The following is a 26,967-nucleotide window of genomic DNA, read 5'->3' as shown; positions in this document are numbered from 1 at the left end:
TTTATCCTAAATAGAGTTATTTGTAGCGGAATTCATAGCTCCTTCACATTGTGTGTAGTTCTAAGCCGAATCTCGCTTCAGTCTGTGTTCTATTTTAGCCAGGCAGTTAGATCGAATACCATTTGACTGGAATTTCACTTGCATTGACTAGAGTATATTTGAAATTGTATTGTTTTCAACGTATTAAGAATACTGAGGCCAGAATTAGTATATTAACAATAGAATGGGACTCCATGGAACGTGAGTTGTTTAGTTCTTTTTCACCTGTCAAAACAATCCAGGAAGCACTTTATTCCTAATGTACCACTCTGTTACCTGGAAGCTCCAAATTTGGACTTTAATTCAAGGCTTCATCATTCTAGAGAGGCTGTTTAACCTCTGTAGGAAGGCTGTGTATTGTAATGGTCTTGGAGTCTGAGACACTTGGGTTTGAATCCTGCCTTCATCATTTACTGTGTGTCTTACTCTCTTAAGCCTCGCCTCAGTTTCCTTATCAGAAAAATGGGTACAATAATATTTATCTCATCGATTGTGAGGATTAAATGAAATGAATATCTATGGTTAGTACGGTCCCTGGCACATTGTAAGCCTAAATAGGAGCTACTGCTGTGCTTGCTATTAATCCTTGGTTTATGACCATACTGATAGGTTAAACAGTATTTTTGGTTAGTGGTCTTTGTGTCTCTGATCACTGTTTCTTCTTCCCTCCATTTATGTACAGTGCAAATTGGGTATAGTGAAGTTCATAGAAGCTGAACAGGTGCCTGAGCTGGAAGCTGTTCTCCACCTTGTGATCGCTTCTAGTGACACACGCCACAGTGTAGCCACGGCAGCCGACCTAGAGTTGAAAAGCAAGCAGAGGTAAACTACTTCCCTTGTAAACTTCCAGAATTGAAAAGAGGCTCAATTTCTAAAAGCTTACTCGGCACATATTTGTTCTTTTATGATTTTGTGTAATGAGACATTCAATTTATGAGATTATGAAATATATCCAATTTGTAATAATGACAGTATGCTAGAGAGCAGAATTCTGTGTAAAGGCCAAGAAGAAAAGCTATTGCAGAAGTGGTTTCAAACTGGAATGGGTCAGAGAAACTACCACAAGAAATGAGACCTTTGGCTAGGTAAATGAGCTTAAAGAACTGATGGGAAGGAAAGTGTCAAGACCCAGAAGTTATTCATTTCTGATTCTTCCTCTATCTCAAACCATTTGAGAATGTTTTTAATACAGGATCTGAAGGTTTTATGGTTAAGACAGTGAAAATTAGGTCGCAAAAAAAGAGGTGCTGAATAGATCTAATTCACACAAGAGAAAATACAAATGCTAAATAGGCTCATAGAAAATATTTCGGATAAGAAATAAAGCAAAATAAAACAATGGTGTGCCAGTTTGTACTCATTGGTAAGTAAAATTGTGTAATAGTTGATTACACCATTTAAGTTTCTGTTGAAACCTCTGTTCTTACACCTTGTTGATTGGCATTATAAATTGAAATATTTTTTGGAAAGCAGTTTGCACCAAATAATGAATCATAAAAATGTTTAGAATCTTTTCTCTAAATCTTCTGGGAATTTATCAAGAGAATCGTTCAAAAGAAGAATATTATATTTAGAAAAATGTTATAGATTTGCTCATTGTACCATTTCCTATAATTGTATATAGAAAAAAAGGAAACTCATATTTCCACAGGGGAAACAGTTAATTAACTGTGTATATCTATATGGAATATTAGGTATCTGCCAAAATAATTATAAAAATAATAAAGCAACATGTAAATTGCCCCCAAGTCATGGCAAATGAATAAAGCAGAATACAAAATGATATGTGTACTGATTTAAAAAATGACATATGCAAAGACTAAGGAATAACATGAAAAATTGAAGATACTTGGTTAAAAAAATCAAATTATGCAATAGTTCTTTTTTGAATTTGTTTTAATGTTTAATAACATGCTAAAAGACAGTGGAATGCGGATAAGGTAATAAAGCTTTATAAAGGTTGCATATATTGTAGTTTTCCCTCTGCAAAGAAACCGATACAAGTAGGTGTAACAGAATAGGGAAATTAACTTCACTGTGTCTTTGTTTGCTTGTTGAAATATAAGCAAACTCTGTGTTTGGTGGTGGTTGGGAACAGCTTTCCACTAAAGGGCATGTGAGGTGGCAGAGAGGAGGAGCGTGTTTGTCATGGAGTTGTCTGGTCGTGCCTCCTGCTGATTGTCTGAGTTTGGAAAACTCATTTAACCTCGCCAGGCTGTGGACTCTATAAGCCAAGAAAGTTGGACTAGACTATACTTAACATTCCTCCCAAGTCTGAAATTCTTTCATGCTGCTTAGATCTGCATCTCCCTGGTATCCCTTTCAAGGAATTTATTTGGTTTTAAAGTATCAAAGAATCTTTCTTTAAAACTTCCAATTGTGTTTGAACTGACCCCATTCTTTACATCATATAGTGAATTGTAAGAAATATAAACGTGGTGCTTGAGTATTCTAATTAGTTTTGGTTTTGTCTATTAGAACAAGTATAAGCAGGGGCTGGCCCGGTTGCCTAGTGGTTAGGTTTGCACGCTCCGCTTTGGCGGTCCTGGGTTTGCAGGTTCGGATCGCTGATATGGATCTAGTACCACTTGTCATGCCATGCTGTGGCGGCATCCACCATACAATAGAAGACTCGCACAGATGTTAGCTCAGTGACAATCTTCCTCAAGCAAAAAGAGGAAGATTGGCAACAGATGTTAGCTCAGGGCCAATCTTCTTCACAAAAAAACCAACCAACCAAAAAAAACCCCAAGTATATGCATTTTTCCATAAAAATAATCTAACATTGTTAAGAGGTGAAAAGTGAGTTGAGAACAAATATGTAGATATTATCCCATTTTGTTAAAGAAAAATCCCAAAGTATCTCTGCAAGTGATGCGTCTATTGATTTATTTCTTTATCTACATACCTGCATACTCATCCACCTATTTTACACACATAGGAAAGAAGTCTAGAAAAACATACACCAAAGTTATTGGTTACGGAAAAGGAATAGTGAGGGATATTGTGCAGATTATAAGGAATTTATTTTCTATATTATTTGTTTCTAAATTTTCATAAAAGTGTAATCAGAAAACAAACTAGAAAGATGGCAAGAGGAAAAGTAGAAGAAACAGTGAGATTTATCCTTTTTTGTTAGGTTTTCAGTTTGTTTTACTAAAGTGGTTGTGTGTTTTGTCAAAAATCTCTAAACCTGTAGTATTTATAAAGGGCAACAAAGCTTGAGGATTAGTTAGTAGCAATCAGCTGAGGAAAGATGTAGGTGACCAATAACTAAAATAGAATTATAGAATGTCTTTGAGAATAGTGGCATTGTAGATATCCAAAGAAGAAGCAGATGATAAGCTATGAAGGAAGAGATGGATTAGAAAAACAGTCAAAGCAGCGTGATAAATTGTGTTTGCACAAATACAGCATAGCTTGAAAGCAGAACCAGTGTCTTAGAATGGTTAAATCTCAGTAATCAAGTGAAATCTAGGATTGAGTTATTGCTGGATTCATAAGATGATGGGGTGGGGGCTGCTGCAGAGGGTGGGTGTCAGTCACCAATCATGGTATATTCTAATTCACCTCATTGTGGGGCCCAAGCAGGGACAAGTCTTAGTGACTAATGGTAGCATGACTGATCTGTAGAATTAGGAGCTGAAGCTGCAAGTGTGTGCCGGTAGATAAGGCAGACGGGGATGCTGGGAATCATGGTGATACAATATCAGAGAAATGTGATGGGCTGCAAGCTGCCTACGGTTGTGGCTTTAATGGGCAAAAACTTTTTTGTCACTTTACTTTATCGCTTCTGAATTTAGCAGTGGTTAAGCAGAAGAGTCATGCCTCAGAGCTCTTTGAGCGAGTGTAGTGTAGCTCTGCTCTCTTGGAACGGCTCCTCGGCGTTTGCCTGAGAGCGGACTACAGTCCAGTTTTCTGGTGTGGTACCAAACTGGGCCATTGGGTACAATGATCTGTTGAATCAAGGTGGGACAAGTGACTTTTATTTTATTTTTTCTATTTAGGTTTTTAAAAACTAACTTTGATAGAAGTTAATCCCTTTCCTTTCCTTCTCTTGCACAATATCATTGGCTCATTTCCTGTGTGTGTTTCTAATATTTTCCTTGATAACAAATATTGGGGATATGATTTTTTGAAATCACTGAAGTAGGAGAAAGAAAAATTTTTTTTAACGAGCTGTGTTGAAACCTTCTGTAGCTTGATTGACTGGAATAATCCTGCCATCATTAATAAGATGTACAAAGTATACCTTGGAGATATACCCCTGAAGACGAAAGAGGTAGGTCATTTTGGTTTATTCTCATAGCACCATAAAAAGCAATTTGTTGACATGAACTGTCTATATTTGAACATTTTCTTCTAGTTATTTTCATTGAAGCTGTACCTATGCTATAGGAAATACTAGTTTTAAGCCATACTGTTCTAGGTGGATTAAAATCTCCTGGTAACTTAGTTTACCTGATTGGGTGTTTTCAATTCAGGTGCTTAAATAATGATGATACGTTGTCTAGACTAGGGATCAGCAGACTTTTTCTGTAAATATTTTAGGCTTTGCTGGCCCTATGGTTCTGACGCTGCAACTACTCAACTCTGCCATAACATGAAAGCAGCCATAGGCAAACACGTAACTGTATGAGCATGGCTGTGTGCCAGTAAAACTTGATGGATGCTGAAATTTGAATTTCATATGATTTTCATGTCCTGTGAAATATTCTTTTGATTTTTAAAAAATCATTTGAAAGTGTAGACTATTCTTAACTCACAGGCCTTACCGAGACAGATGGTGGGCCAGATTTGGTCCGTGAGCTATCGTTTGTTGCCTCTGTTGTAGAATCTAGAACAATAAGGCTGCAGTGTGTTGACACTGGCCTGGAATCCAGAACATTAGGTCTGTGGTTTGTTGACCCTGGTCTGGATCTAGGACAATAGATGGGTCCTTCTGAAGCACTGAAGTAAGATGTTTGCTTCATGACGTAAGTTCTGTTTGGTTCACTGTGTTTAAAAGTGTTTCAAGTTCAAATCCAGACATACAAAGAGTATTTGTTTGTTTGCTTGCTTTTTAAACCATAAAGAGTTGTGTTAAAAATCATAGTAGCGCCATTAGAAAAAATTGACTGTGATAAAGCAGAAAGAACAGTGCGTGGCAATTGGGACCCCCCTGGATTCTAGTCCTGAATGACTGCCCATGAATATACTGGGAGGAGACGCTTGGCTAACCACAGAACTTCTCGGGCCCTCATGTTCTTCATGTAGCAGACAAAGGATTGGATCCGCTTAGTGGATCGGATCCACTTCTCCGAGTGTGGTCCGTGGACCCTGGTCGGCTCACAGAGAGACTCAGAGGTCCATGAAGGCAAGAAATTATTTTCTTTTTTCACTGTGTTGATATTTGCACTGGTGGAGCAAAAGCCTCGGTGCCATGGTGTAAGTGCCGGGGTCCTAGCACAAATCACAGCTGTGTCACCAAGTAAAGCTAGCAGTCGTTCTCTTGTTCACTGCAGCACTCATGGTAGAAAAATCAAAAACAAAAACGAGAGAGAGAGAACAAAACTCAGCTTTACTTAAGAATATCCTTGATTATAAACAAAAAATTATTTTACCTGAAGAGTAGACAGGCAAACTATGGTTATTGAGATAGGTATTTGGCAAATATTTTCTCTAAAATGAAAAAATGAGGCTTCAAGAAAAACAGTGATGTATTGGTAATGATAAAAGCTGAGTTTTCAGGCAAAAATTAGAATTTTGGGAAACTTATATTCCTCACCATGAGCTTGACAGCTTGTCAGTACTTAAAGACTGATGAGGTTGCTGGTGATATTAACGTGATTTTTTTCTTTTTTTGGTTGTTTTATAATGAAACATTTGCTTAACTCAGTGAGCCAATATTTTCCAAATGACCAGTGATGTTACAGAAGTATACAGGGGTCAGGGACCTGGTCAACCTGCGAGATAGAACAGTGGAATTTAGTATAATGGAATATGCAAAAGTTCATTGACATGGTTTCAAATTCAAATGGCTGCTATCCTTTAAGAAACTATTGTTCATCAAGTTTTGGTGTAGTATCAAAGCGTATCCATAATTACCTGAAAGGCTAAAATCATCTCCACTTTTCCAACCACATATCTGTGTGAAGCTGGGTTTTTTTCATGTACTTTAATGAAAACAACATATTAAATAAGAATCCAGCTCTTTTCTGTTAAGGTGGACATTGAAGAGATTTACAGCAAATGTAAAGCAGTGCCACTCGCTCAGTATAGTTATTTGTTTTAGAAAATATATTTTTCTCAAAAATATGTTATTTATGAAAATACGTAATAGGTTTATTAATATTATCTTTAAGTGAATAAGTATTGAAACATTTCTCAATTTTAGTTTCTTAATGTAAATATTGATAGGTATTCCAATATAAACAAAAGCTCTTTGGAGCCTTCACAGATTTTTAGGAGTGTAAAGGGATCTTGAAACAAAAGTTTGAGAGCACTGATTTAGATGGTCTCATGACTTTTTCAGTTCAAAATGATTTTGAAATTGTGCGTTATAATCAAACTCATTTTCGACAGGGAGCAGTGCTGAAGCCGGAGCTGAAAAGAGACCCAGTTAGTACGAGAGTCAAGTTAAAGATCGTGCCCCATCTCCTTCGTTCTAGGCAAGCTGCAGAGACCTTCCCAGCTAACATTCAGGTAATTCATTCTTTCCAGAGAAAAATAGCCTGTTTACAGCTTTGCTGTCTGATTAGAGGAAGAGCTGCATTAATGGATATTTAGGAGGTAGGTTGATGTGTGTAACGAGATTAATGAGATTTTGTGTTTTTTGTAGTTTCAAGTTTAGCTGCAGAAATGATTTAAAAGTTTTTATTACAGAATATATACTATATGTGGTTCCCATCCACCCTAAATGTATGGTGATAATCCCTTTCAAACTGGTGTTTTTCTGAGTAGCTTTTCTCCAAAAATGGTACCACCAGAAACTTGGTCAGTGAAGTGGAAAAATGAGTCATCCTTGACTGAAATGCCACGTGAAGGCAGCGGCCGAATCCTCTCGAATCTGCCTTCCCAGTATCTTCGTCTCCCCACGCCTAATGCTGATATTAATGGAGACTGTCGTTGTTTGGGTCTTCACGGCTGTCTTCTGCCTTGTTTCCTTGGCTCCAGTCTTGCCCACAGCCAGTCTGTTTTCCGTGTTGCTGCCAGAGTTGATTGTGTGGTTGGAAATCCTCGTCCTCCCTGTTGGTGTGGAATACAAGCCCCTTTGCAAAAGCCCTTGCCTTTTATCCAGGTGATGACCAGCTCCACTTGGGAGGCAGAGAAATTGGAGTATAATTTTGTCATTAGTTATTTGCTTTTGATCTTAAATAAGCCTCAGGGCTTTTTCTGTTTTTCTTAAAATTTTTTTTTTTAATCTGTAAAATGGGTGTAACAATAGCAGCTGCCTCCTAGCAATTTTGTGAAGACTGAAGGGGATAATAGGTAGAGAGTTTAGAGCACAGTGGCTCATTGAGTCACGAAGTTCTCAGTAAATGGGACAAACTTGGCAGTTACTTCCCTTCTGGTCTCGTAGCTCACTGCCCCCCTTGCCTTGTATCTTATGCTCCAACAAAAAAAGATTGTTGCTCTTTAAATATGCTCTTTTCATGGCTCTGTGTCTCCACTCACGATGCTCCCTCTGCCTGGCATAGCTCCCCTTCTCCTCTTAGCCTGGTAAACATCTACTCATGTTTCAGGACTTGCTCGGGTGTGCCACCTCCTGTCTGAAATGTTCCCATTTCCTGCCTCTCCTCTCTGTTAGTCCCAAAGTGAGAACCGCCTCCTTTGTGTTCACACGCAGAGAGCATAGGATTCTGTCTTAGCATCTCTCACGCCTAAGACTTATTTGTTAAGCATCTGCTTCCTCCTTCTAGATGATAAACTGTTATTCCCAGTATCTGGCACTATAATATTTGACTAATTTCAAGTACTCTGTTCTGTCTCCATAAACATAAAATTATACAGAGCTTGCCTTTTACTTTCTAAGCACTGTTTCCCAGACAGTGTCTTGATAATTTTGGTTCAGAAAATTGGTTGTAGAAACACTAGGTTACATACTAAGCAGCTAGAATTTTGTGACAAAATATTCATAGATATTCTGTAGGTGTACACTTTTTTTTTAAGATTTTAATTTTTCCTTCTTCTCCCCCAAACCCCCCAGTACATAGTTGTATATTTTAGTTGTACGTCCTTATAGTTGTGGCATATGGGACACCGCCTCAGCATGGCTTGATGATTGGTGCCAGGTCCACACCCAGGATCTGAACCAGTGATGCCCCAGGCTGCCAAAGCAGAGCGCACAAAGTTAACCACTCGGCCACAGGCCAGCCCCCGAGGTGTATACTTTATTTGTAGTTATTTATGTTTGTAAAATAAGTCCAGCTAAAATTTTTTACTTTCAAAGACAAACTCATTCTCTGTCCCCCATGAATATTCTTCCTTTTTTTCTATTCCCATTTCTAATAACGGCATTACTGTTCTCTTCTATAGTTGGCCCTTCCCCTTTCTTCTCCACCAGTCTGTCAATCACAGAATCCTTGAAGATACCATTCAGATGAGCCGCCTCTTTCCTGATACCAATACCTTTAACCAGACACATGTCACCTCACCTTGATTTTGAACATATGAAAGCACCCATGTATAACATGTGCACCATGAATTTTATTTTTTCTCACAAAACATTAGTGTTCTCATTTATCCATTTGCTTATATTAACTTAGCATCTTTTTCTATATAATATAGCATTATCAGATAAATTTTCTAAAAAAAGTCTTTTCCAAATAATGTAGCGCTTGATTATATATTGTCCTTTATAATTTTCAAAGAATGTACATTTGACTGCTCACCATGATTGAGTGCCTTGCTAGCAAGGCCTGTCTCTGTTTTTGAATCTCACACTGCATTGCGTAGTGTCGATTATACAGCAGATGCTCAGTACTATTCTGTGTCCAGTCACATGTTATGGTTAAGGAAGATCAGAATACTACTAGTGGTTTTAGGAACCAGAGGATGGTGATTTGTTTTTTAAGTCTAAGACTATCTTTCCCGTAAAAAGTAGGAATTTGAGGAGTTTAGATTTCTTTGCTATTTATGTTTAACGTGTGAACCTTCTGGATGTTGCACAGGACTCATCTACGTGATCTTTTGGCTTTCTAGACATGACTGTACTGTACACGGAGCACCCATAACCCCACTGTATGCTTGTAGAATGCTTCAGTTTTGATGTTTTCTGTGAAGCTTTTACTATAATTCGTTCTGAATGACTATGTGTAATTAAGAAACCTAATACCTCCAAAGTGATCTTATCTGCCGGTGTCCCCTATGCAATATGGAGTGGCAGGGTGGTGGCCCACTGCAGTGTGGACTCTGTGTTGCTTCCTCATGGTAGACCCACAAGTGTTGCAGACTTTTAAGATCAGCCATTGTGTTTGTTACTCCACAGGCTATTGATTGGAGCTACTGGTTGGCTTCCTAAGTTGGTCAGCTAAAACGTTTGTCTGTGTTAAAAAGAATGGTATTAATTTTGAAGAATGAGGTGTAGTGCAAAAAGTCTGCTGTTGAAACCTGACTAAGATTTGAAAACAGTAAACTGCTATTGTTAATTGATGTTCTTGACATTGTTCCTCTCTCATAGGTGGTGTATGATGGACTTTTTGGTACAAATACAAATTCAAAGTTAAGAACATTATCCCTGCAATTTGTGCATCACATTTGTATAACGTAAGTTTTTTGAACTATTTGACTGTAAAGTTTTCAAGCTGTTGGAGTGATCAATGATTCAAGTATACCTTACCCAGAAAGAAATCATGTTTGCTCATCTTTAAAAAATTTCGGACTTTAATAGATTAACTTATTTCACTTGTCTCTGATTAAGTAATTATCTGAAAAGATACATAATTACGACATTCTTATCTTGCTTTGTGTATGTGTGCTATTTTTTTAAAGTTGTCCAGAAATCAAGATTAAGCCATTAGGTCCAATGCTTTTGAATGGCCTCACCAAGCTAATCAATGAATATAAAGAAGTAAGTGACTTGTCTTTTAAATTTTGTTAATGTTTTATATTTTAAAATATTTTCTGTTATAAACTTTTCTGGTCTACGTGTTGGTTTAGTTAGTTACAATTTGCTATTGTTCCATCATTTCTTAACATTTTTACTTGAACTGGTGCAAATTTCAGAAATTACTACCATCTTTTGCTTTTTTCTTTTTGAAATAAGTGCTACAAAGTGATACGAATCTTGAGGAGTCTTATCACTTCTTTAAATAACATTTTTTTCCCAAGCAAATGCATTTTATTCTACTTTTAGCACTGAAAAAATGGGATGAAAATAATTAATTAAATTTTATTTTATGATTTATTTCCATACGGGTCTATTTGGATCTGCTTATATTGAGAAACAGCGTTAATTCTTAGGGGCTGAGATTTTACTGATTCAAAATTCTGTCAAAACATGCATTCAGTAAATTTTTGATTCCTTAAGCTAAGTGGGATGAGGATTGCTTGGACTGTAGATTTTTGAATCTTGTTTGTGCTTGCTGTATCACTCTCACCATCTCCGGTGTATCAGGGGAATTTACTAAAAAAAAAAAAAAAAAGTAAGGTTTCAAGAACTCTAGTTAGCGTTATTTTCCTAAGTCTTAGCTAAACGTGAATGCATGTTTGCAGTAGTACACTGACCAAGATTTTGCCATTTGGAGTTAGAATTCAGTTTGAGTCCTAGTTTTGTTCTTTGGTGAGTAACTTAAAATCTTTGGACCTTTATTCTTTATTGAAAAATGAAAGTAATACCACTTCACTGGATTAGTGTGAAGATTAAATGAGATAATACACAAATGCTTCAGCACCGTGAAGGCACATTAGTAGATATTATTCGTGGAAAGCTGTTCACTCGTTGTGCAGCTGTGCTTGGGGGGCAGTGTTAGGCCTGGCTCTCTTTTCTTCTCTTTTTGCATGGTGCTTGCATGCTTGTTAGGGCCTAGGGAGCCTTTCAGATTATTTTTATGGCATAGATAGTCAGATACTTTGGATGGTTGGTAGAAATAAAAATGCTCTGGAGGTTTTAGGGAGAATCTCTGTATTTAAAAATAGGTTAGAGAGGCCAGATAAACTACAGGGCCCTCATCTCCTTACCTCCAGATGACACCTCCAAGTCTTCCCAACAGATGTGTCGATAAGATGTGGAAGAGTGAATCCCGTGTTAAATGGATAAACTTCAACTAACAGAAGTGTTACTTTGCTCTGAGTAATCAGTCAGGCTATTGGTTTTCATGAAACTATGTACAATTCTATCTGTTTGAGGAGGGAACCTTACGAACCCACTTGATGACTGTGATCCCTTTAATTTTTTATAGTGGACAATAGAAGAGGAAGCTGTTCATTATAGTGCAGAGTTTTAGAGAATCGCTCCCCAGCTTACCTTACTTGGATCCTAGTCTGTCGGACCAGTGGTGAATTTTCTACTCAGTTAAGCGGCTTTCCTAGTGTGTTGAAGATGAATTTTGGTGTTTGCAGGTTACGTAGTGTTGAAAATATCCTGAACTTAGCACCAGCTAAGAGGACCTTTTCATGTATGACCACTGCATTTTCCTTTTGGAGTGAGTTGGGGATGCAAGGTTCTGTTTTGTTTTTCCTTTTAGTAGTGTGATGAATTCTGGGTTTGGACTTTGTTTGCTTGTTTGTTTTGTTCAGATGCTAATATCATAGAGTTAGGCAGAGAGGGACCAGGTTTAACAAGGAGTGAAATAATGCATGTAATTGCAGCAAAAAGGTTTTGCCGTTTACTGTGTTTTTTGTTTTGTCTGTTTTTTGTTCTTTTTTTTTTTTTCTTAATTTCAAGGACCCTAAGCTACTGTCAATGGCATATTCAGCTGTTGGAAAACTCTCCAGGTGAGTAAACTCTTTTTCAGTGAGAGATATCCTGTTGGTAAATTAAGAAAAATTATGTGGCATTTAATACAGGATGGAGAATAAATGTGCTGTGATTCTGAAAGGAAATGTATTTAATGGCTATAGGTTCTTTAGAAATGTCTTCCTTGTAGAAGGAAAATGATGTGCTTTTTAAAAAACTTACATTGAAGATGTTACCATATTAAACGGTAGTCTTGAAATGAGATTTTGAACTGGATTGTGTCATCGTGGGTTACGTCTTCTTGTACCCGAGAGACGTTTGATTGACCTTAGTGTTCTTGCTGCTACTTACTACTATAGTAGTCTTTATAATCCCAAGAATGAAAGTTTTTCTAGTGATTCTCTTTTTTAATGGTGTTATATTCTAATTCCGAGTGGCCCTGTTTCCAAAGATGGACTTTTCTGCTTAGTATGATTTCCTCCTTAGTCCTAGTGCCTCCTGGTCTGCTCTTCCTTCGCTATATAAAGCAGGGAGCTAGAGGTGCAGCATCCTCAGTGGCACCGTGTGCTGCTTCTCCCCTGGCGCAGGTTCTGATTGGCTTGTGTAGACTAGGTCTTGCTCTTCTATACTGTACAGGGAAAGGAGCTCTGGGGCTCAGAAAAAAGCCACCCACAGCAACTGATACAGCGTACGGTTGTCAGCAAACCTTGTCCTTTGTCTCTTGGCGTGAAGTAACAAAGCCCCTTATCACACTAGCTTTTAGTTTAAATAGCAATTTGGTCTTCGATCTATTTTATTTTTATTAAAATCAGAAATGTTAACTGAATGCATGGAATATTATAAAGGGAATATCTGGACAGTATGTAAATTAATCAAGGCTTCCTTGGATTAGACAGTTGAAGAACTGAATGTTTACTTTAAAAAATATTTGGCTCGTTGGGGAGGTAATCTAATGATGCTGACACTGTGTTCAGAGATGAAAATGCAAGTTCAGGGAAATTTGTGTTTAGTTTAATTTCCTTTCATCTCATGGAAGTTTATGACAGTAACGATGGCCTTTTATTCTCTTACAGTCGAATGCCACATTTATTCACTAAGGATATAGCTCTTGTGCAGCAGCTTTTCGAAGCCCTCTGTAAGGTAGGGAAACACCAGGCAATTTTATGCTTTCTGTTTGGATGCTCACCTGGAATCCCAGCCGGGAGGGAAACACTGTTTTCATCATCTTTATAGGAAGAGCCTGAGACGCGGCTTGCCATTCAGGAGGCGTTATCGATGATGGTTGGAGCTTATAGTACTTTGGAAGGAGCCCAGCGGACTCTCATGGAGGCGCTCGTGGCTTCCTACTTGATCAAGGTAGGTCCACCTGTGTGAGCCACAGTACCTGGTACTGTATACCTTTTACATTTTTAAGGACCAAATTTGAATGACTTTTCTCCTTAACTATCTTGATAATGAAGAGGAATATTTGCTTTCGTTCGGATTGTGATTTATGATCTATTTTTAATTCTTCAGGATGGAAATCTGATTTTAGGGGAAGAGTGGTGATATTCCTAGAGCTTTATGTTTAAAGCCTTCTGTGTTGGAAAACCGTTCTTAATGTCACGTCCTCCAAGTTGGAAGTGTTTTGTCTTAGCTGGTAGCTGAGCACTACAGTGCACTGGGGTAGAATTCTGTAGGTAACATTGAGGGAGAAAAGCAGAAAGAAAGATAGATACATTTTATATATCAAAATGAGTCTGTACGAAGTAAGCCAGGACTGTCATACATACTCCTCTTCCTTCTCGTCTTACTTGGTTGTCATGGGAGTTCGTAGGAAAATTTTGAATATCTGTAGATATATACACATATGCACACATAATATGTAATATAAAATAATATACATTTGCTATAGTCAGTTCTTTGTCCTCCATTTCTAGGAGTAGAAAGAGAGGGATATTAGAAGAGGGAATGAAGTCAAAAGGTATTGATGAGATTAATGTAAATCGCATCCTGTTGAAATTTGTCTGGCATACTTAATTCATTTATATTGAGAGAATTATTAAAGGTTCGCAAAGGCATCTGATTTCTATTGAAATATGACAAGATTATTATGCACACTCAGAAAACTTACTGTAGTCATGCGTTGCTTAACCACGGGGATATGTTCTGAGAAACGTGTTGTTAGGCAATTTCGTCGTGGTATGAATGTTGTAGGGTGTGCTTAGACAAACCTGCATGGTATAGCCTATTACACACCTAGGCTGTATGGTACCAGTCTTATGGGGCCACCATTGTATATGTGGTCAGTGGTTGACCAAAATGTCGTTAAGCAGCCCATGACTCTGTGTGTGTGTGTGTGTGTGTGTGTGGACACACACACACACCTAGTCTCATTGTTAAGTGCTCTTGGTATCCCGTGTTCATGGCTCCTGGTCACATATCGCGGACAAAGAATTGTGGGCTTACTTGGAAGCTCAGTAGAGTAGAATACTGGCAACTTTCCCTAGGTAACCTTACAAGGAAGAGTGATGCTTATGTAACGCATGTAGCTGCTGGTTGTACTCGTGCAGATCAAATCGTGTAACAGTATTACCAAACCAAAGCTAATTTATATTCTTTTATTCAGACTATATGTAAGGCAGTCAGACTCCAGGCTAAATCATATGGCCTAGCCTCTAATATCATTGCTGTTTGTCGTAGCTCAGGGAATGCTAAAGAGCAAGAATACCGGAGTGAGTGGGACAGTATATATTTATTAGCTCTCCTCTCACTTATGTTGTAACTGGAGGAATGACCTAGGGGGAAGGTACGTGAGAATGATTCTGTAACTGCTTTTCTGGTTGAAATTTGTATTTGTAGATTATTACTCTATTTCAGTTAATTGAATGTATTTAAGTAGTTTAAATTTTGCTTTGGAGTCAGTTTTAACTTTAGAGCTAATCTGAAAAAGTTGGGGGTGTTTTGTTTCAAATTTGTAGAGATTCCAAGTAAGCTCTGTTTGTGTTCCCTGCAAAATGCCCGTATTTCCCTTGTGTGACTGCGAGTTGGGGAAGCAGAGATGGTGGCCAGAAACTGTTACAGTGACCTTGGTCCAAAGGTCCGGCTGAGATGTGTGTGTACAGAGAGAGTCTCTGGCCGTGAGTTTTCCTGCTTTACTTGGAGGGTCCTCTTAGATCATAAAAGTACTTTTTAAGTCGTATTGCTGTCCAGAAGACACATAATTAAAGATCTTGAACAAATGATTTGTCTCAATTTTATTTATTTAGACATATATTTAATTGAAATAACTTTGATTGTTTACAATTAAGATGACTTGACTGGAATAAGTTGTTGGTAATTGAATTCTTCTTTTTTTTTAATCTGTGTGCATTTGTGTCAAACAGCCTGAAGTTCAAGTTCGACAGGTGGCTGTGAAATTTGCCAGCACGGTGTTTCCCTCAGATCATATACCTTCCAGATATTTGCTCTTACTAGCTGCAGGAGATCCGTAAGTGTCAAAGGTGTTAATTTGAATTCGAGTTCATTTTAAATTTATTTGAAAATTACTAAAATTTATGTTGTTTACAATGGTGGTCTATGGAATTTAGAAGCAATTGATTAAAGAGTTGCAATATGGTCCTTGATGTCATCTAGACCCCTAGTTATAGTGTGGCTTGTTTTTTCCTGTGGGTAAAATTCAAAGATGCAAGCCACATGACTCTAAATCTCATGAAATTTCCACAAAGAAGTAGGTTCTTATAATGTATTTTATGACTGTTTGCTTCTATAGCCAACAATATATTTAAGACATTTTCTCAGAACCCCAACTGCCACATAAAATTGCTGTTCCGAGTCTTCGTATGGTCTTTCTCCAATTGGTGAAATTTATTTTTTATTCTTGTTTGTCTTTCTGAAAGACGGGAAGAAGTTCATGGAGAAGCACAGCGAGTATTGAGGTGTCTTCCTGGTAGAAACAGGAAAGAAAGTGCTTCTAAGCAGATGCCTTCCTTCCCAGAAATGGTATATTATATCCAAGAAAAGGTACGGCATGCAACTTCAGATGATTCGTTTGAGTCATATAATGGATGATGAAAATAAACATAGCTTTTTTTAGGTAACATGTTTAAAATGTTGATCACTGTTGAATAGTAATAAGATTTCTAACAATGTTAATATTTACAGTAAGAGAAAGGTACAAAAAAATATAATTCTGAAATGTAATTGATCTGTTTGTCCAAATCTGAATTACTTACAGTTCCTTTTATGCTCTTCAACATATTGGCTGTGCTTAAAATTTTTCCTTTTGGTACGACTTGCTTAAAAATACATCTCCTGGGGCCTGCCCAGTGGTGCAGTGGTTAAGTTCACATGTTCTGCTTTGGTGGCCTGGGATTTGCCGGCTCACATCCCAGCCCCGGACCTACACACCACTTGTCAAGCCATGCTGTGGCAGGCGTCCCACATAGAAAGTAGAGGAAGATGGGCACAGATGTTAGCTCAGGGCCAGTCTTCCTCAGCAGAAAGAGGAGGATTGGCAGCAGGTCAGGGCTTATCATCCTCAAAAAAAAAAAAAAGAAAAAAAATTAAAACAAAACAAGCAAACAAATAAAAAAATACGTCTCCTTTTTATTGTTTATTTTTATTTTTTTAATAAGTATATATTTTTATTTATTTATTTATGTTTAAGATTTTATTTTTCCTTTTTCTCCCAAAGCCCCCTGGTACATAGTTGTGTATTTCCAGTTGTGGGTCCTTCTAGTTGTGGCATGTGGGATGCTGTCGCCTCAGCATGGCTTGATGAGTGGTGCCGTGTCCTCACCTGGGATTCGAAGTGGCAAAACCCTGGGACCCCAAAGCGGAGCAGGCAAACTTAACCTCTCGGCCACAGGGCCAGCCCCTCCTTTTTATTTTTAAGGTCATTATTTGGGGCACCGTAAGTTTGTTGTTTTTTTTTGAGGAAGATTAGCCCTGAGCTAACATCTGCTGTCAATCCTCCTCTTTTTGCTGAGGAAGACTGGCCCTGAGCTCACATCTGTGCTTATCTTCCTCTACTTTATATGTCGGATGCCTGCCACAGCATGGCTTGCCAAGCGGTGCCATGTCTGCACCCGGGATCCAAACTGGCGAATCCTGGGCTGCCAAAGTGGAACGTGCTCACTTAACTGCTGCACCCCTGGGCCGGCCCCATGGGACACCATAAGTTTAAGAATGCTTCAGGGAGCAGTTCAGAGTTTTTCCACCGTAATTATAAGAGAACATTACATCTGCTTTTGCAAGTCTCCTGTTTTTGCAGTGTTGTCTGCTGGTGGATCATACAGAGTATTGGCAGTCATGACCCCCAACCCTGACCCTATCCTGCTTTTTACATCAATGTTTCTTTGAGTATGCTGGGTGATGCCTTATTGCCTTCTGCCTCTACTGGTGGTCCTACCATTTTGCTCAGATAGACATCTTAAGGGAGTTAGAGGTCAGTATGGAGCAGCCATGGTTCTCTTCTCTATAATGCACTCATATTTGTGGTCAGAAGATGCTTTTGTGCTCGTATTTTCCTCCTACCTCCATTATTAATGAAAATCACTGGCATGCATTGGCCAGGGGTGACTGTGTCAGTAGATGCCTGGAGTAGGTTTATTCTTTTTAAACAAGGCAGTAAAAACATGGAGCAGAAAAGGCAACACCCCTGTCATGTAGAGTTTGAGGGCCATGCACGATCACCAAGATTAATGGAAAAATGTTTTGACCAGGAAAAACAGTAGCAAACAATAATGTAGCTAGAAATACAGTTATTGTTGAGTTGAGGAAGGGCACATGTGCTCCAGTTTTCAGTAATTGTGTTTGTTTTGGGCTTATTTTATTAGGCTTCTCATCGAATGAAAACTCCAGCCAAGTACATGACCGGGACCACTGTCCTTCCGTTTAACCCAGCAGCCTTTGGAGAGGTAGGACTGGCATGTATTTCTATTTTGCTTTCTCTAAAGCTTCTAAAAGATAACATCACACCTAAAGAGATGTCTGTGAATTTTTTGTGTTCTAGACAAACCTTTGTTGTGGTGTCATCGTTCTTTGTCAAGTTGTTTATTAGAAAAACAGTATTTGGTCGTTGGTATTATTTTAATTCATAGTGGAGTCTACAAATAGATTTATCTCAGTGAGATTCTCTTTGTGAAAGAACTGGATCCTCTTCACTGATAACCATTGAGATTTCATAGCAAATTAGATTTGAATTTTAAAGCCAGCAACATGTTGAGGTTGTTTGGGTTATCCAGTGTTGAAGGTTGGAGGGTTCGATTAATTTATCACATTTACTAAGGGAAATTCTATTAGATCGTTGACTTGCACTAATTAAATGGCAAGAGGTGATCTTGTTCAGAGCGAGTAAGAATCCTCACAGTGAGATTACTGCCTGTCCTATTTTAGCTGTCAAGGAAAGAGCTTCCAGAAGACTTCTTAGTAGCTAGTTTATTTCAGAGGTTTTTATGGTGTCGTATCTACTCCTCTCTAGATGATCTGAGCTAATTTTCTCAAATTCTTCTGTCAGTGGTGATTAAATACAACTGGAGTTCCACAGGAATAGATCATTTGCACCAGGTTTCTGCCCGGTGTCTGTCTCTCTCTATCACAAACACCTTTTTTTTTTTTTTTTTTTTTTTTTAAGATTTTATTTTTTCCTTTTTCTCCCCAAAGCCCCCCAGTACATAGTTGTATATTCTTCGTTGTGGGTCCTTCTAGTTGTAGCATGTGGGATGCTGCCTCAGCGTGGTTTGATGAGCAGTGCCATGTCCGTGCCCAGGATTCGAACCAACGAAACACTGGGCCGCCTGCAGCGGAGCGCACAGACTTAACCACTCGGCCACGGGGCCAGCCCCTATCACAAACACCTTTTAAAAAAAATAATGATTTTCATTGGAATGTTTTAGATTTTAAAAGTTGAGTTTGCATTTTATCTTCATTAAACTCCATTTAAAAACCTCTTTGGATTTATGAACGCCTGTTATATAAATTTTGCTCCATTATGGTAATTTCAGTTAACGTATTGAGTCGTGTTTTCCAGCTTCTTGAGGATTGATGAATAGCTTTATGAAGGAGGGTGGGGAAATCAAAACTGGAGACTGTCACTTTGAGGAATAGCCTCCCACGCTGAGTTTTTGAGAAGCTCATCTGGTGCTCTTCTTCTGGTTTCAGATAGTTCTGTACTTGCGCATGTGCCTGGCTCACAGTGCAGGAGTGGTGCCCACCTCTCAGAGTTTGGCTGATATGCAAGATCACGCCCCAGCCATCGGACGCTACATACGGACTTTAATGTCAGGTGGCCAGGCCACATCCTCTTCGTCTTCTTCCAAGAGTGGAGAAACCAACCCTGTTCAGATCTACATTGGCCTGCTTCAGCAGCTGCTAGCAGGTGTTGGAGGTAGGAGGGCGTGATGCTGAGGACAGATGTTAAAGCACTTCAGCAGAAATCTAATTTTAAACTCAGCTGAGAATTTATAGCAAAATTATTTTCTCTCTTCACTACTCTAACTGAACATTAGTCTTTGTTTCTTTTCTAAAATTATCGGATTCATCCTTGATACACTGTTTCTCTTTTCAGAAAGAAATGCTAACAATAGTTAATATATTTTTACTTTTGGAAGTAGGTGTGAAGGAGAGGGCATCTTTTTTTTTTTTTTTAAAAGATTGGCACCTGAGCTAACGTTCGTTGCCAGTCTTCTTTTTTTTCCCCCTTCTTCTTCTCCCCAAAGCCCCGCAGTACATAGTTGTGTATTCTAGTTGAGAGTGCCTCTGCTGTACTCTGTGGGACACCGCCTCAGCATGGCCTGATGCACAGTGCCGTGTCCACGCCCAGGATCCGAACTGGTGAAACCCTGGGCCGCCAAAGTGGAACGAGTGAACTTAAGCACTTGACTACAGGGCTGGTCCCGAGGGCATCTTTTTATGGATAACTAGTCTGTACATTTATTGTATTGAATCACATACTGTATTTAGGTTAACTTTTGTTTGGTAGAACTGGGGAATGCCTCCTAAATCAGTAGCCTTATAGTTTAAAAAAAAATTAGTGATCTCTGTATGTTTATCACTTTTCTTGAAATTAATAATGGTTCTGAATTCTTTCTTATTTAGGTCTGCCAGTCATGTACTGTCTATTGGAAGCTGTCTCAGTGTATCCAGAAAAGCTGGCTACCAAATTCGTAGACAAGACAGAATGGATAAAGGTATGTCCTGTGCATGTATATTTCTCTTTGATTCATTCAGTACGTTTTAAAATTCAGTCTCGTGATTTCGTCTCCCTACCAGTGTTCCTATGGCCTTCTCTGCTGTTAGGTCATTTTGAAAGCTCTCTCATCATCGGACACTGAGAAGCGTGTAGGTTAATGTATCTCAGTGATGCATCTAGGTGAGAGTGGGAGACATTGACAGTCATCTGAATAAAAAAAATAATTATTTGTAGTTTTAAAAAAGTTAAAAAAAATAGATTTGTATAGTTAAAATAAAAAATATGTAAAATGTCTCCTTTCCATAACTGTCTCCCATCTACTCAAATCCCTCAGCTTCTTGCCCCTTCCTCTCTGACCTGACACACATACGTAGATCATCACTCGTTTATGTATGGTGTACCTTCTAGAGTTTGCTTATACATATACACATGAATAAAAATAAGCATTTTTGATTCTTCTCCCTTCTTTTACACAAAAGGTAGCATAGTTTTCACATGGTTTTGTACCTTGTTTCTCTTAATGTCAGAACATGGAGATACTCCTGTAAAACCACAGACAGAGAGAGTGTTCTCTTTAACAGCTTCATTGTTGTCCGTCGTATCAATATGCCCTCATTGATTCTAGATGCTTACTGATGGTCGTTTAGGGTACTTGCACTTTGCTGCAATGAACGAGCCATCATTTTGAACATGAGGAAGTGTGTCTTTTAGATGGATTCTCTAGAAGTGGAATTGGGACATGTGCTTTTGCGGTTTTGATAGACAGTGCACGTCTTCCATATGAGTCCTACCAATTTACACTCCCACCAGCCGTGTGGGAGAGTGTTCTTGTCGTGTCGTCACACCAAAAAGATTGCCAGGTTTAGCAAATAAAAATACAAGATGCTCAGTTAAATTTGAATTTCAGATAATCAATGAATAATTTTTTTAGTACAGGGATGACCCATACAGTTTTATTTATCTCTTGTGCTACACAATATAGTTCTTTTTGGAAAATGCAGCTTCATTTATGGTAAAATGTACAGATTATCTCTTTTAAGTGTGAAAACATGAATGCAACTTACCAAGGGGTGTGAGTTTTGCACTTTTCTGCAAAATCTGGTCTTGCGAAAGTACTTCTAGTTTAAAGAGATTTATTCTTTGTGAATATTTGCTAATTTTAAATGGTCTGAGAGTTGTTTTTTAATTTTTTTCTTCTTCTTCTTCTCCCCAAAGCCCTCCAGTACCTAGTTGTATATTCTAGTTGTGAGTGCCTCTGCTTGTGCTGATCTTAGAGTTTTTGACTTTTGATCTTGTAGATCAGGGATTGTTGGATTATGGTCTCTGTGCCACATGTGGGCTGCCTCCTGCTTTTGTATGGCCTGCAAGCTAAGAATGGCTTTTACGTTCTTAAACGGTTGGGAAAAAATCAAAAGATGAATGCCATTTCCTGATCTGTGAGAATTAGTGTCCATAAAGTTTTTTTTTTTTAAAGATTTTATTTTTCCTTTTTCTCCCCAACACCCCTGGTACATAGTTGTATATTTTTAGTTGTGAGTCCTTCTAGTTGTGGCATGTGGGATGCCGCCTCAGCATGGCCTGATGAGCAGTGCCATGTCTATGCCCACGATCCGAACTGGCAAAACCCTGGGCCGCAGAAGCGGAGCACGTGAACTTAACCACTCAGCCACGGGGCCAGCCCCATGTGTCCATAAAGTTTTATTGGAACAAAGACACACCCGTTCGTTTATTGTAGTCTGTGGCTGCTTTTGCACTACGGTGGTAGGACAGAGACCATCAGGCCCGCAAAGCCTATTTGGCCCTTTACAGAAAACATTTGTTGACTTCTGTTGTAGATTATCTGTGTATTAATTCCACCTGTTTTATACTTTGTATCTTTGATGAAAATGCACAGAAGATTTTTGGTGTGTGATTCAGCTTTTATTTTGTTTTGAAATGACAGCTTGTTGTGTTCTTTTCTCATGATTACCAAAAGATTGCACAATATAATGTATTCTTTTTTCTTTTAATTTTAAAGGTTAGATGTTGTCAGCAGGAAGGTAATTACATGTCATGTATATATTTCTTTTTCTACATCACTCAGAGTCTGATGAACAGCAGTAAAGAAGAGATGCGTGAACTGGCAGCCCTGTTTTATTCTGTGGTGGTGTCTACAGTGTCAGGAAACGAGTTGAAGTCAATGATAGAACAGCTTATAAAGACGACAAAAGACAATCATGTATGTTATCAGTTTTGTCTTCATTCTTTTTTGTGGACAGTAGTAGAGTTTTACATAAGCATCTAGTATATTTTTAGTTTTTGTGTTCTCGTTTGTAAGATGAACATTTATGATTGTAAAGATTAAATGACACAGATAATACATTGATTCAGTCAGTTCATTCAACAAACTTCAGTGCCCTGTGTCTGACAGGCACTGTTGGAGAGTAAGTACACGAGAGTTTCTAGAACTAGCTGGTACTCAGAAATGTTAGTTCCTTTTTTCTTCCACATCTACTGCCGCCTATCATTGTGTTTATCCTATCAGGAAGCACTGTCGAAACCACGTGCTTTCGAATAGTTTATCACCTACCTTGTGTATGGAGGTTTTGGTGATTAGAAATAAGGTCTTTTCATTGTATTTTGTTGGCAATTGGGAGAAATTATGCTTGAAGATTATGATGGTGTATTACGTAAGTGCTGTAAGCTAGAAGAAAGAGTAGGTGCTGTAGGAGCAAGAGAGTCACCTTACCCAGAGATGGAGTAGGTGTGAGATTAGGGAATCTAAATCAAAACACAGCCTAACTTCTCAGAATTCTGTGTTAGAAGCTCAGGGTTTCTCCTATTCCCTAAGGCTGATTCATTAGCATCCAGTAGAGCCTCAAATGATCACTTTATTCTTTGGCCTTAGGGTTTTGTTTTGTTTTGTTTTTTGGTGAGGAAGAGTGGCCCTGAGCTAACATCTTTAGCCACTCTTCCTTTGTTTTGTATGTGGGATGCTGCCACAACATGGCTTGATGAGCAGTGCTAGGTCCATGCCTGGGGTCTGAACCTGCAAACCCTGGGCTGCCAAAGTGGTGGCTGTGAATCCTAACCACTACACCACCGGGCCAGCCCCCTCTTTGGCCTTATGTTTTATTGGAGAGATGACTGTAATAAACACAGTTATTTCAATGCCTTCTTGCACCTGTGAGAGAGACAGAGACGTATGCTATTGTGTTGTTAAATTCAGAGCCCAGAGATACAGCACGGATCCCTGCTTGCATTGGGATTCACAGTAGGGAGATATTTGGCCAAAAAGAAAATGAAGATGGCAGAGCAGCAAGATGTGGAGACAAATGCCGATTTCCTGCCTGAACAGGAGGAGCTCATTCAGAGTGCCACAGAAACCATAGGTAAGGAATTTCGTCTTTATGCTGACTCGGATGTTTAAATTTATTATAACATTTCATTTCTTTTTACAGCATTGTATGTTAAAGGCACAAGCTTTTTCACAGAATCTTACTTGATGCTAAATAAATTCTGTGTTTTTAATAACAATGAAAGTGCTCTATTTTCTGTACGTTTTTTTCTATATGTTTCTACACAACAGAGATGATTCTGTTGTAGGAAAGAATCTAAACGTTAAAAAAGGACACTACTCTATGCCTTGTTTCCATGGTGTTTTACTACTGAGTAAATGACAACAAATTATCAACTGGTAGATACTGTAGACTTTAATTTTGTTTTGCTGTCTTTTAAAAAATCTTGAGTACATTGTTGGTTGCTTTGGGTCACAAGGTGGGTAGTGTATTATTCTCAGTTTGGTCTGAATGTGCTTGCAGGCTCGTTTTTGGACAGTACCTCGCCCCTCCTGGCCATCGCTGCCTGTACAGCCCTGGGTGAAATTGGCAGAAATGGTCCGCTCCCCATCCCCAGTGAGGGGTCTGGCTTTACCAAGCTACATCTTGTGGAAAGCTTACTAAACAGAATACCCTCCAGTAAAGAAACCAATAAGGCAAGTTCTTTCTTTTTTCCTTCTCTGTGAAATTCTTTTTATTCATAGATGTATAAATGAGCGAAAACACGATTGTCTTGAGGCTGGATGGCATTGCAAGAGGGGCAAGGAGTTAATGTAAAAAAGAATGATAAAATAGAGAGGAAAGTCTAGGTGACTGTTTAATTTTGAGTTAGGGGTGATTTGGGCCCAATCTTTGTGTGTGCACCATTTGACCCAGTTACTCCAATTTAGACCCATAGCTATTAAGATTTGGGTAAAATATTAAATGCATGAGGTAATTCTTTTGTCATGCAAAAGGTGGATAGTAAAGTGTTAAATAGTTTTATGACTTTTGTAATTTCAGACCAAATCAAAATCTTAAACTCCTACAGCCAGTTTGGTTTTAAGAAGTCTGGACATTAGTAAGTAGTGTGAGTAATCTGTGAGGGAAAGGATGTTTATAGTTGTTTAGTTTTAGACAAAAATTTTCATTGACTTTAAAACATTTTCTTTGTGGTGAAAGCACTTCAATGTTGAAGTATAAGATGAGTTAATGAGCAGAAAAATCAGTTTACTACAAGCTTGAAAAATATATAATCTTATTCTTGGTCTACCTACTGTTTAAGTCTTTCCGAGAAGATCACACAGTGTAGTTTTTATTAGTTGTTAGTAACTAATTAATCATTACCAAGCATGGTTGAGTGCTTGTAATGTATGCTAAGCACTTCACATACATTAATTAATTGCATCTTCAAAAGTTTTAGTGGAGTAGGCACAGTTGTCGTCTCTGTTTTCCAGACGAGGAAATGGAGTCACAGAGAGGTGGAGTGACTTCCTAAGGTCGCACACCTGTAAAGGCTACTAAAATGGCCAAGCTGTGATTTGATCTTAGCTCCTCTGGGCCCAGAACCTACATTTATAACTGTTAGAGTTTGGAGGATAGTAAACCTAGTTCAAGGCATTCTTCTTTCTCAACTGTGGACCCTTAATTAACTCAGTTTTGTGTCTTTCTGCCTCTAATAGACATAATTCTGTAAAATTGGATACTTTAAAAAAAAAACTAAGGGCCGGTCCCATGGCCGAGTGGTTTAGTTTGAGTGCTCCAGCTTCGGCAGCCAGTTTCGCCGGTTCAGATCCTGGGCGCGGACATGGTGCCGCTCATCGGACCGTGCTGGGGCGGCGTCCCACATGCCACAGCTAGAAGGATCCACAACTAAAAATATACAACTGTGTACCTGGGGGCTTTGGGGAGAAAAAGGAAAAGTAAAATCTTTAAAAAAAAAAACAAAACTTGTGCACTGGTGTATTAGTTAGACAGAGTGCCGCTCCCTGCCGTCTCATTTTTGAAACGTTGTTCTGGGATAACGCTGTTATATACTTTGTTTAAAAAAAACACAATTCTCTGTTCTTTCAGATGAAAGAAAGAGCAATCCAAACTCTGGGGTATTTTCCAGTTGGGGATGGAGATTTTCCTCACCAGAAACTCCTCTTGCAAGGTCTGATGGATTCTGTGGAGGTATTTATATTGCTATCTGATTGTCAGTCATTCAAACAGAAGGCAGTTTTTAGTTGGAATTTTGCATGCTGTGAGCTTTTAAATTAAACTGCTGTTGATTTATTCACCAAGTACTTATTGTGTGCCATCCTTGGGCTCATCACTGTGGTAGGTATAGCATTGGCTAAATCACCTATGGAGCAAAGGGCTTCTCTCATAATTTTTGAGTGAAGCACGGTGCATTGTGGGTAGAAGGGGAAGCCTTCCCACTCAGCTGGATGTGGGGGTGGGTGCTGGTATTCCAGTTGCTCCTGAGTCTGATGCCTTAGCTTCTGTCCTCTGGATAAATGCCCAGTGTCGTGGAGAAGACCTGCAGTTAGACGGCCACCAGCCCCGTGTGATAAGTGCCTTAGCACGGCCTCTCCTGGTCCTCATCTAGCCTTGATTCTTGTCACTCACATTATTGTACACCAGCCTCGCCGCACTCGGAGCTTTGAATGACCTGCGCTTTCCTTTTCTCAGCTTGTTGCTGTGCGCCTTGAAAAGCCTTCCCTGACGCTTCACACTAGAGTAGATTCTTTCGTTACTTGTGCTGTCGTGACTCTCCGTGCTTGTTCTCCACGGCATTTATCACAGTGTCTAACTGCCCACTAGACTGACGTTGAAGTCTCTTTCACTGCCCGTTAGGAAACAAGTGCCTAGCAGTGTGGTTGGTAATGGTAGGACCTCAGTAAATATTGGTGGAGTGACTGAACGAAGAGACGTTTGCATGTGAGGCGGGAGGCTCACCAAGGAGGGCGTGAGCACCTCAGTCTGGGTGAGGTGGGCAGGTTTTCTGGAGGTGAGGCTGCTGCTGGACCTTGAAGGACAGGAGGGCAGAGAGAGGAGAGTTGGGGCTGAGGACCAAGGCAGCTGAGTGATGGAGCCAGTATTAAAATTCAGGTATCTGGATTCTTAATTTAGTATTTTAAGGTGAATTTTTCGATAATGAATTATACCCATATCCAATTCTCCCTGGATGTCACTGACATTGTAACCACTTGGGGAAAAGCTTATGAGGTCTGCTTTTTCATCTTTTGTGTTTTATAAAATCTATGAGAGAGATGAGTTTCTTCTAGTTTTGTTTAAATAAATAAGGGTTTGTCTCGATTCCTAACTTGCTATTAAAGCCATTATTTTAGGGTTTAGAAGTCCAGAAATACATGAAAAGCTAGAAACATGATGGAGAGATTAAAGGTAAGAATGAAAAAAAAAAGACATGGGGGCGGGCCCCGTGGCTGAGTGGTTAAGTTCATGCGCTCCGCTTTTGCAGCCCAGGGTTTCGCTGGTTCAGATCCTGGGCGCGGACATGGCACCACTCATCAGGCCACGTTGAGGCGGCGTCTCACATGCCACAACCAGAAGGACCCACAACTAAAATACACAAC

General features: G+C 39.0%; 1 protein-coding gene across 18 annotated transcripts in view; it reads left to right on the top strand.

The window, feature by feature from the left end:
- The window catches only part of ECPAS (Ecm29 proteasome adaptor and scaffold), a 95,310-nt gene that overhangs the window by 34,278 nt on the left and 34,065 nt on the right, over positions 1-26,967 (top strand). For all 18 annotated transcript variants that reach the window (XM_070594994.1, XM_070594995.1, XM_070594998.1 and 15 more), the window contains 17 exons: positions 722-861; positions 4,240-4,321; positions 6,604-6,723; positions 9,701-9,786; positions 10,012-10,090; positions 11,906-11,955; positions 12,991-13,057; positions 13,151-13,273; positions 15,283-15,386; positions 15,796-15,919; positions 17,737-17,817; positions 19,061-19,286; positions 19,997-20,088; positions 22,174-22,308; positions 23,299-23,461; positions 23,891-24,063; positions 25,460-25,561. In XM_070594994.1, the coding sequence (XP_070451095.1) occupies positions 722-861; positions 4,240-4,321; positions 6,604-6,723; positions 9,701-9,786; positions 10,012-10,090; positions 11,906-11,955; positions 12,991-13,057; positions 13,151-13,273; positions 15,283-15,386; positions 15,796-15,919; positions 17,737-17,817; positions 19,061-19,286; positions 19,997-20,088; positions 22,174-22,308; positions 23,299-23,461; positions 23,891-24,063; positions 25,460-25,561 (1,947 nt within the window). The remainder of the gene's footprint in view (positions 1-721; positions 862-4,239; positions 4,322-6,603; positions 6,724-9,700; positions 9,787-10,011; positions 10,091-11,905; positions 11,956-12,990; positions 13,058-13,150; positions 13,274-15,282; positions 15,387-15,795; positions 15,920-17,736; positions 17,818-19,060; positions 19,287-19,996; positions 20,089-22,173; positions 22,309-23,298; positions 23,462-23,890; positions 24,064-25,459; positions 25,562-26,967) is intronic.

This window comes from Equus przewalskii, chromosome 26 (assembly GCF_037783145.1).
Source record: "Equus przewalskii isolate Varuska chromosome 26, EquPr2, whole genome shotgun sequence".
NCBI lineage: Eukaryota > Metazoa > Chordata > Mammalia > Perissodactyla > Equidae > Equus > Equus przewalskii.
This window is presented reverse-complemented; position numbering and strand designations above follow the sequence as displayed.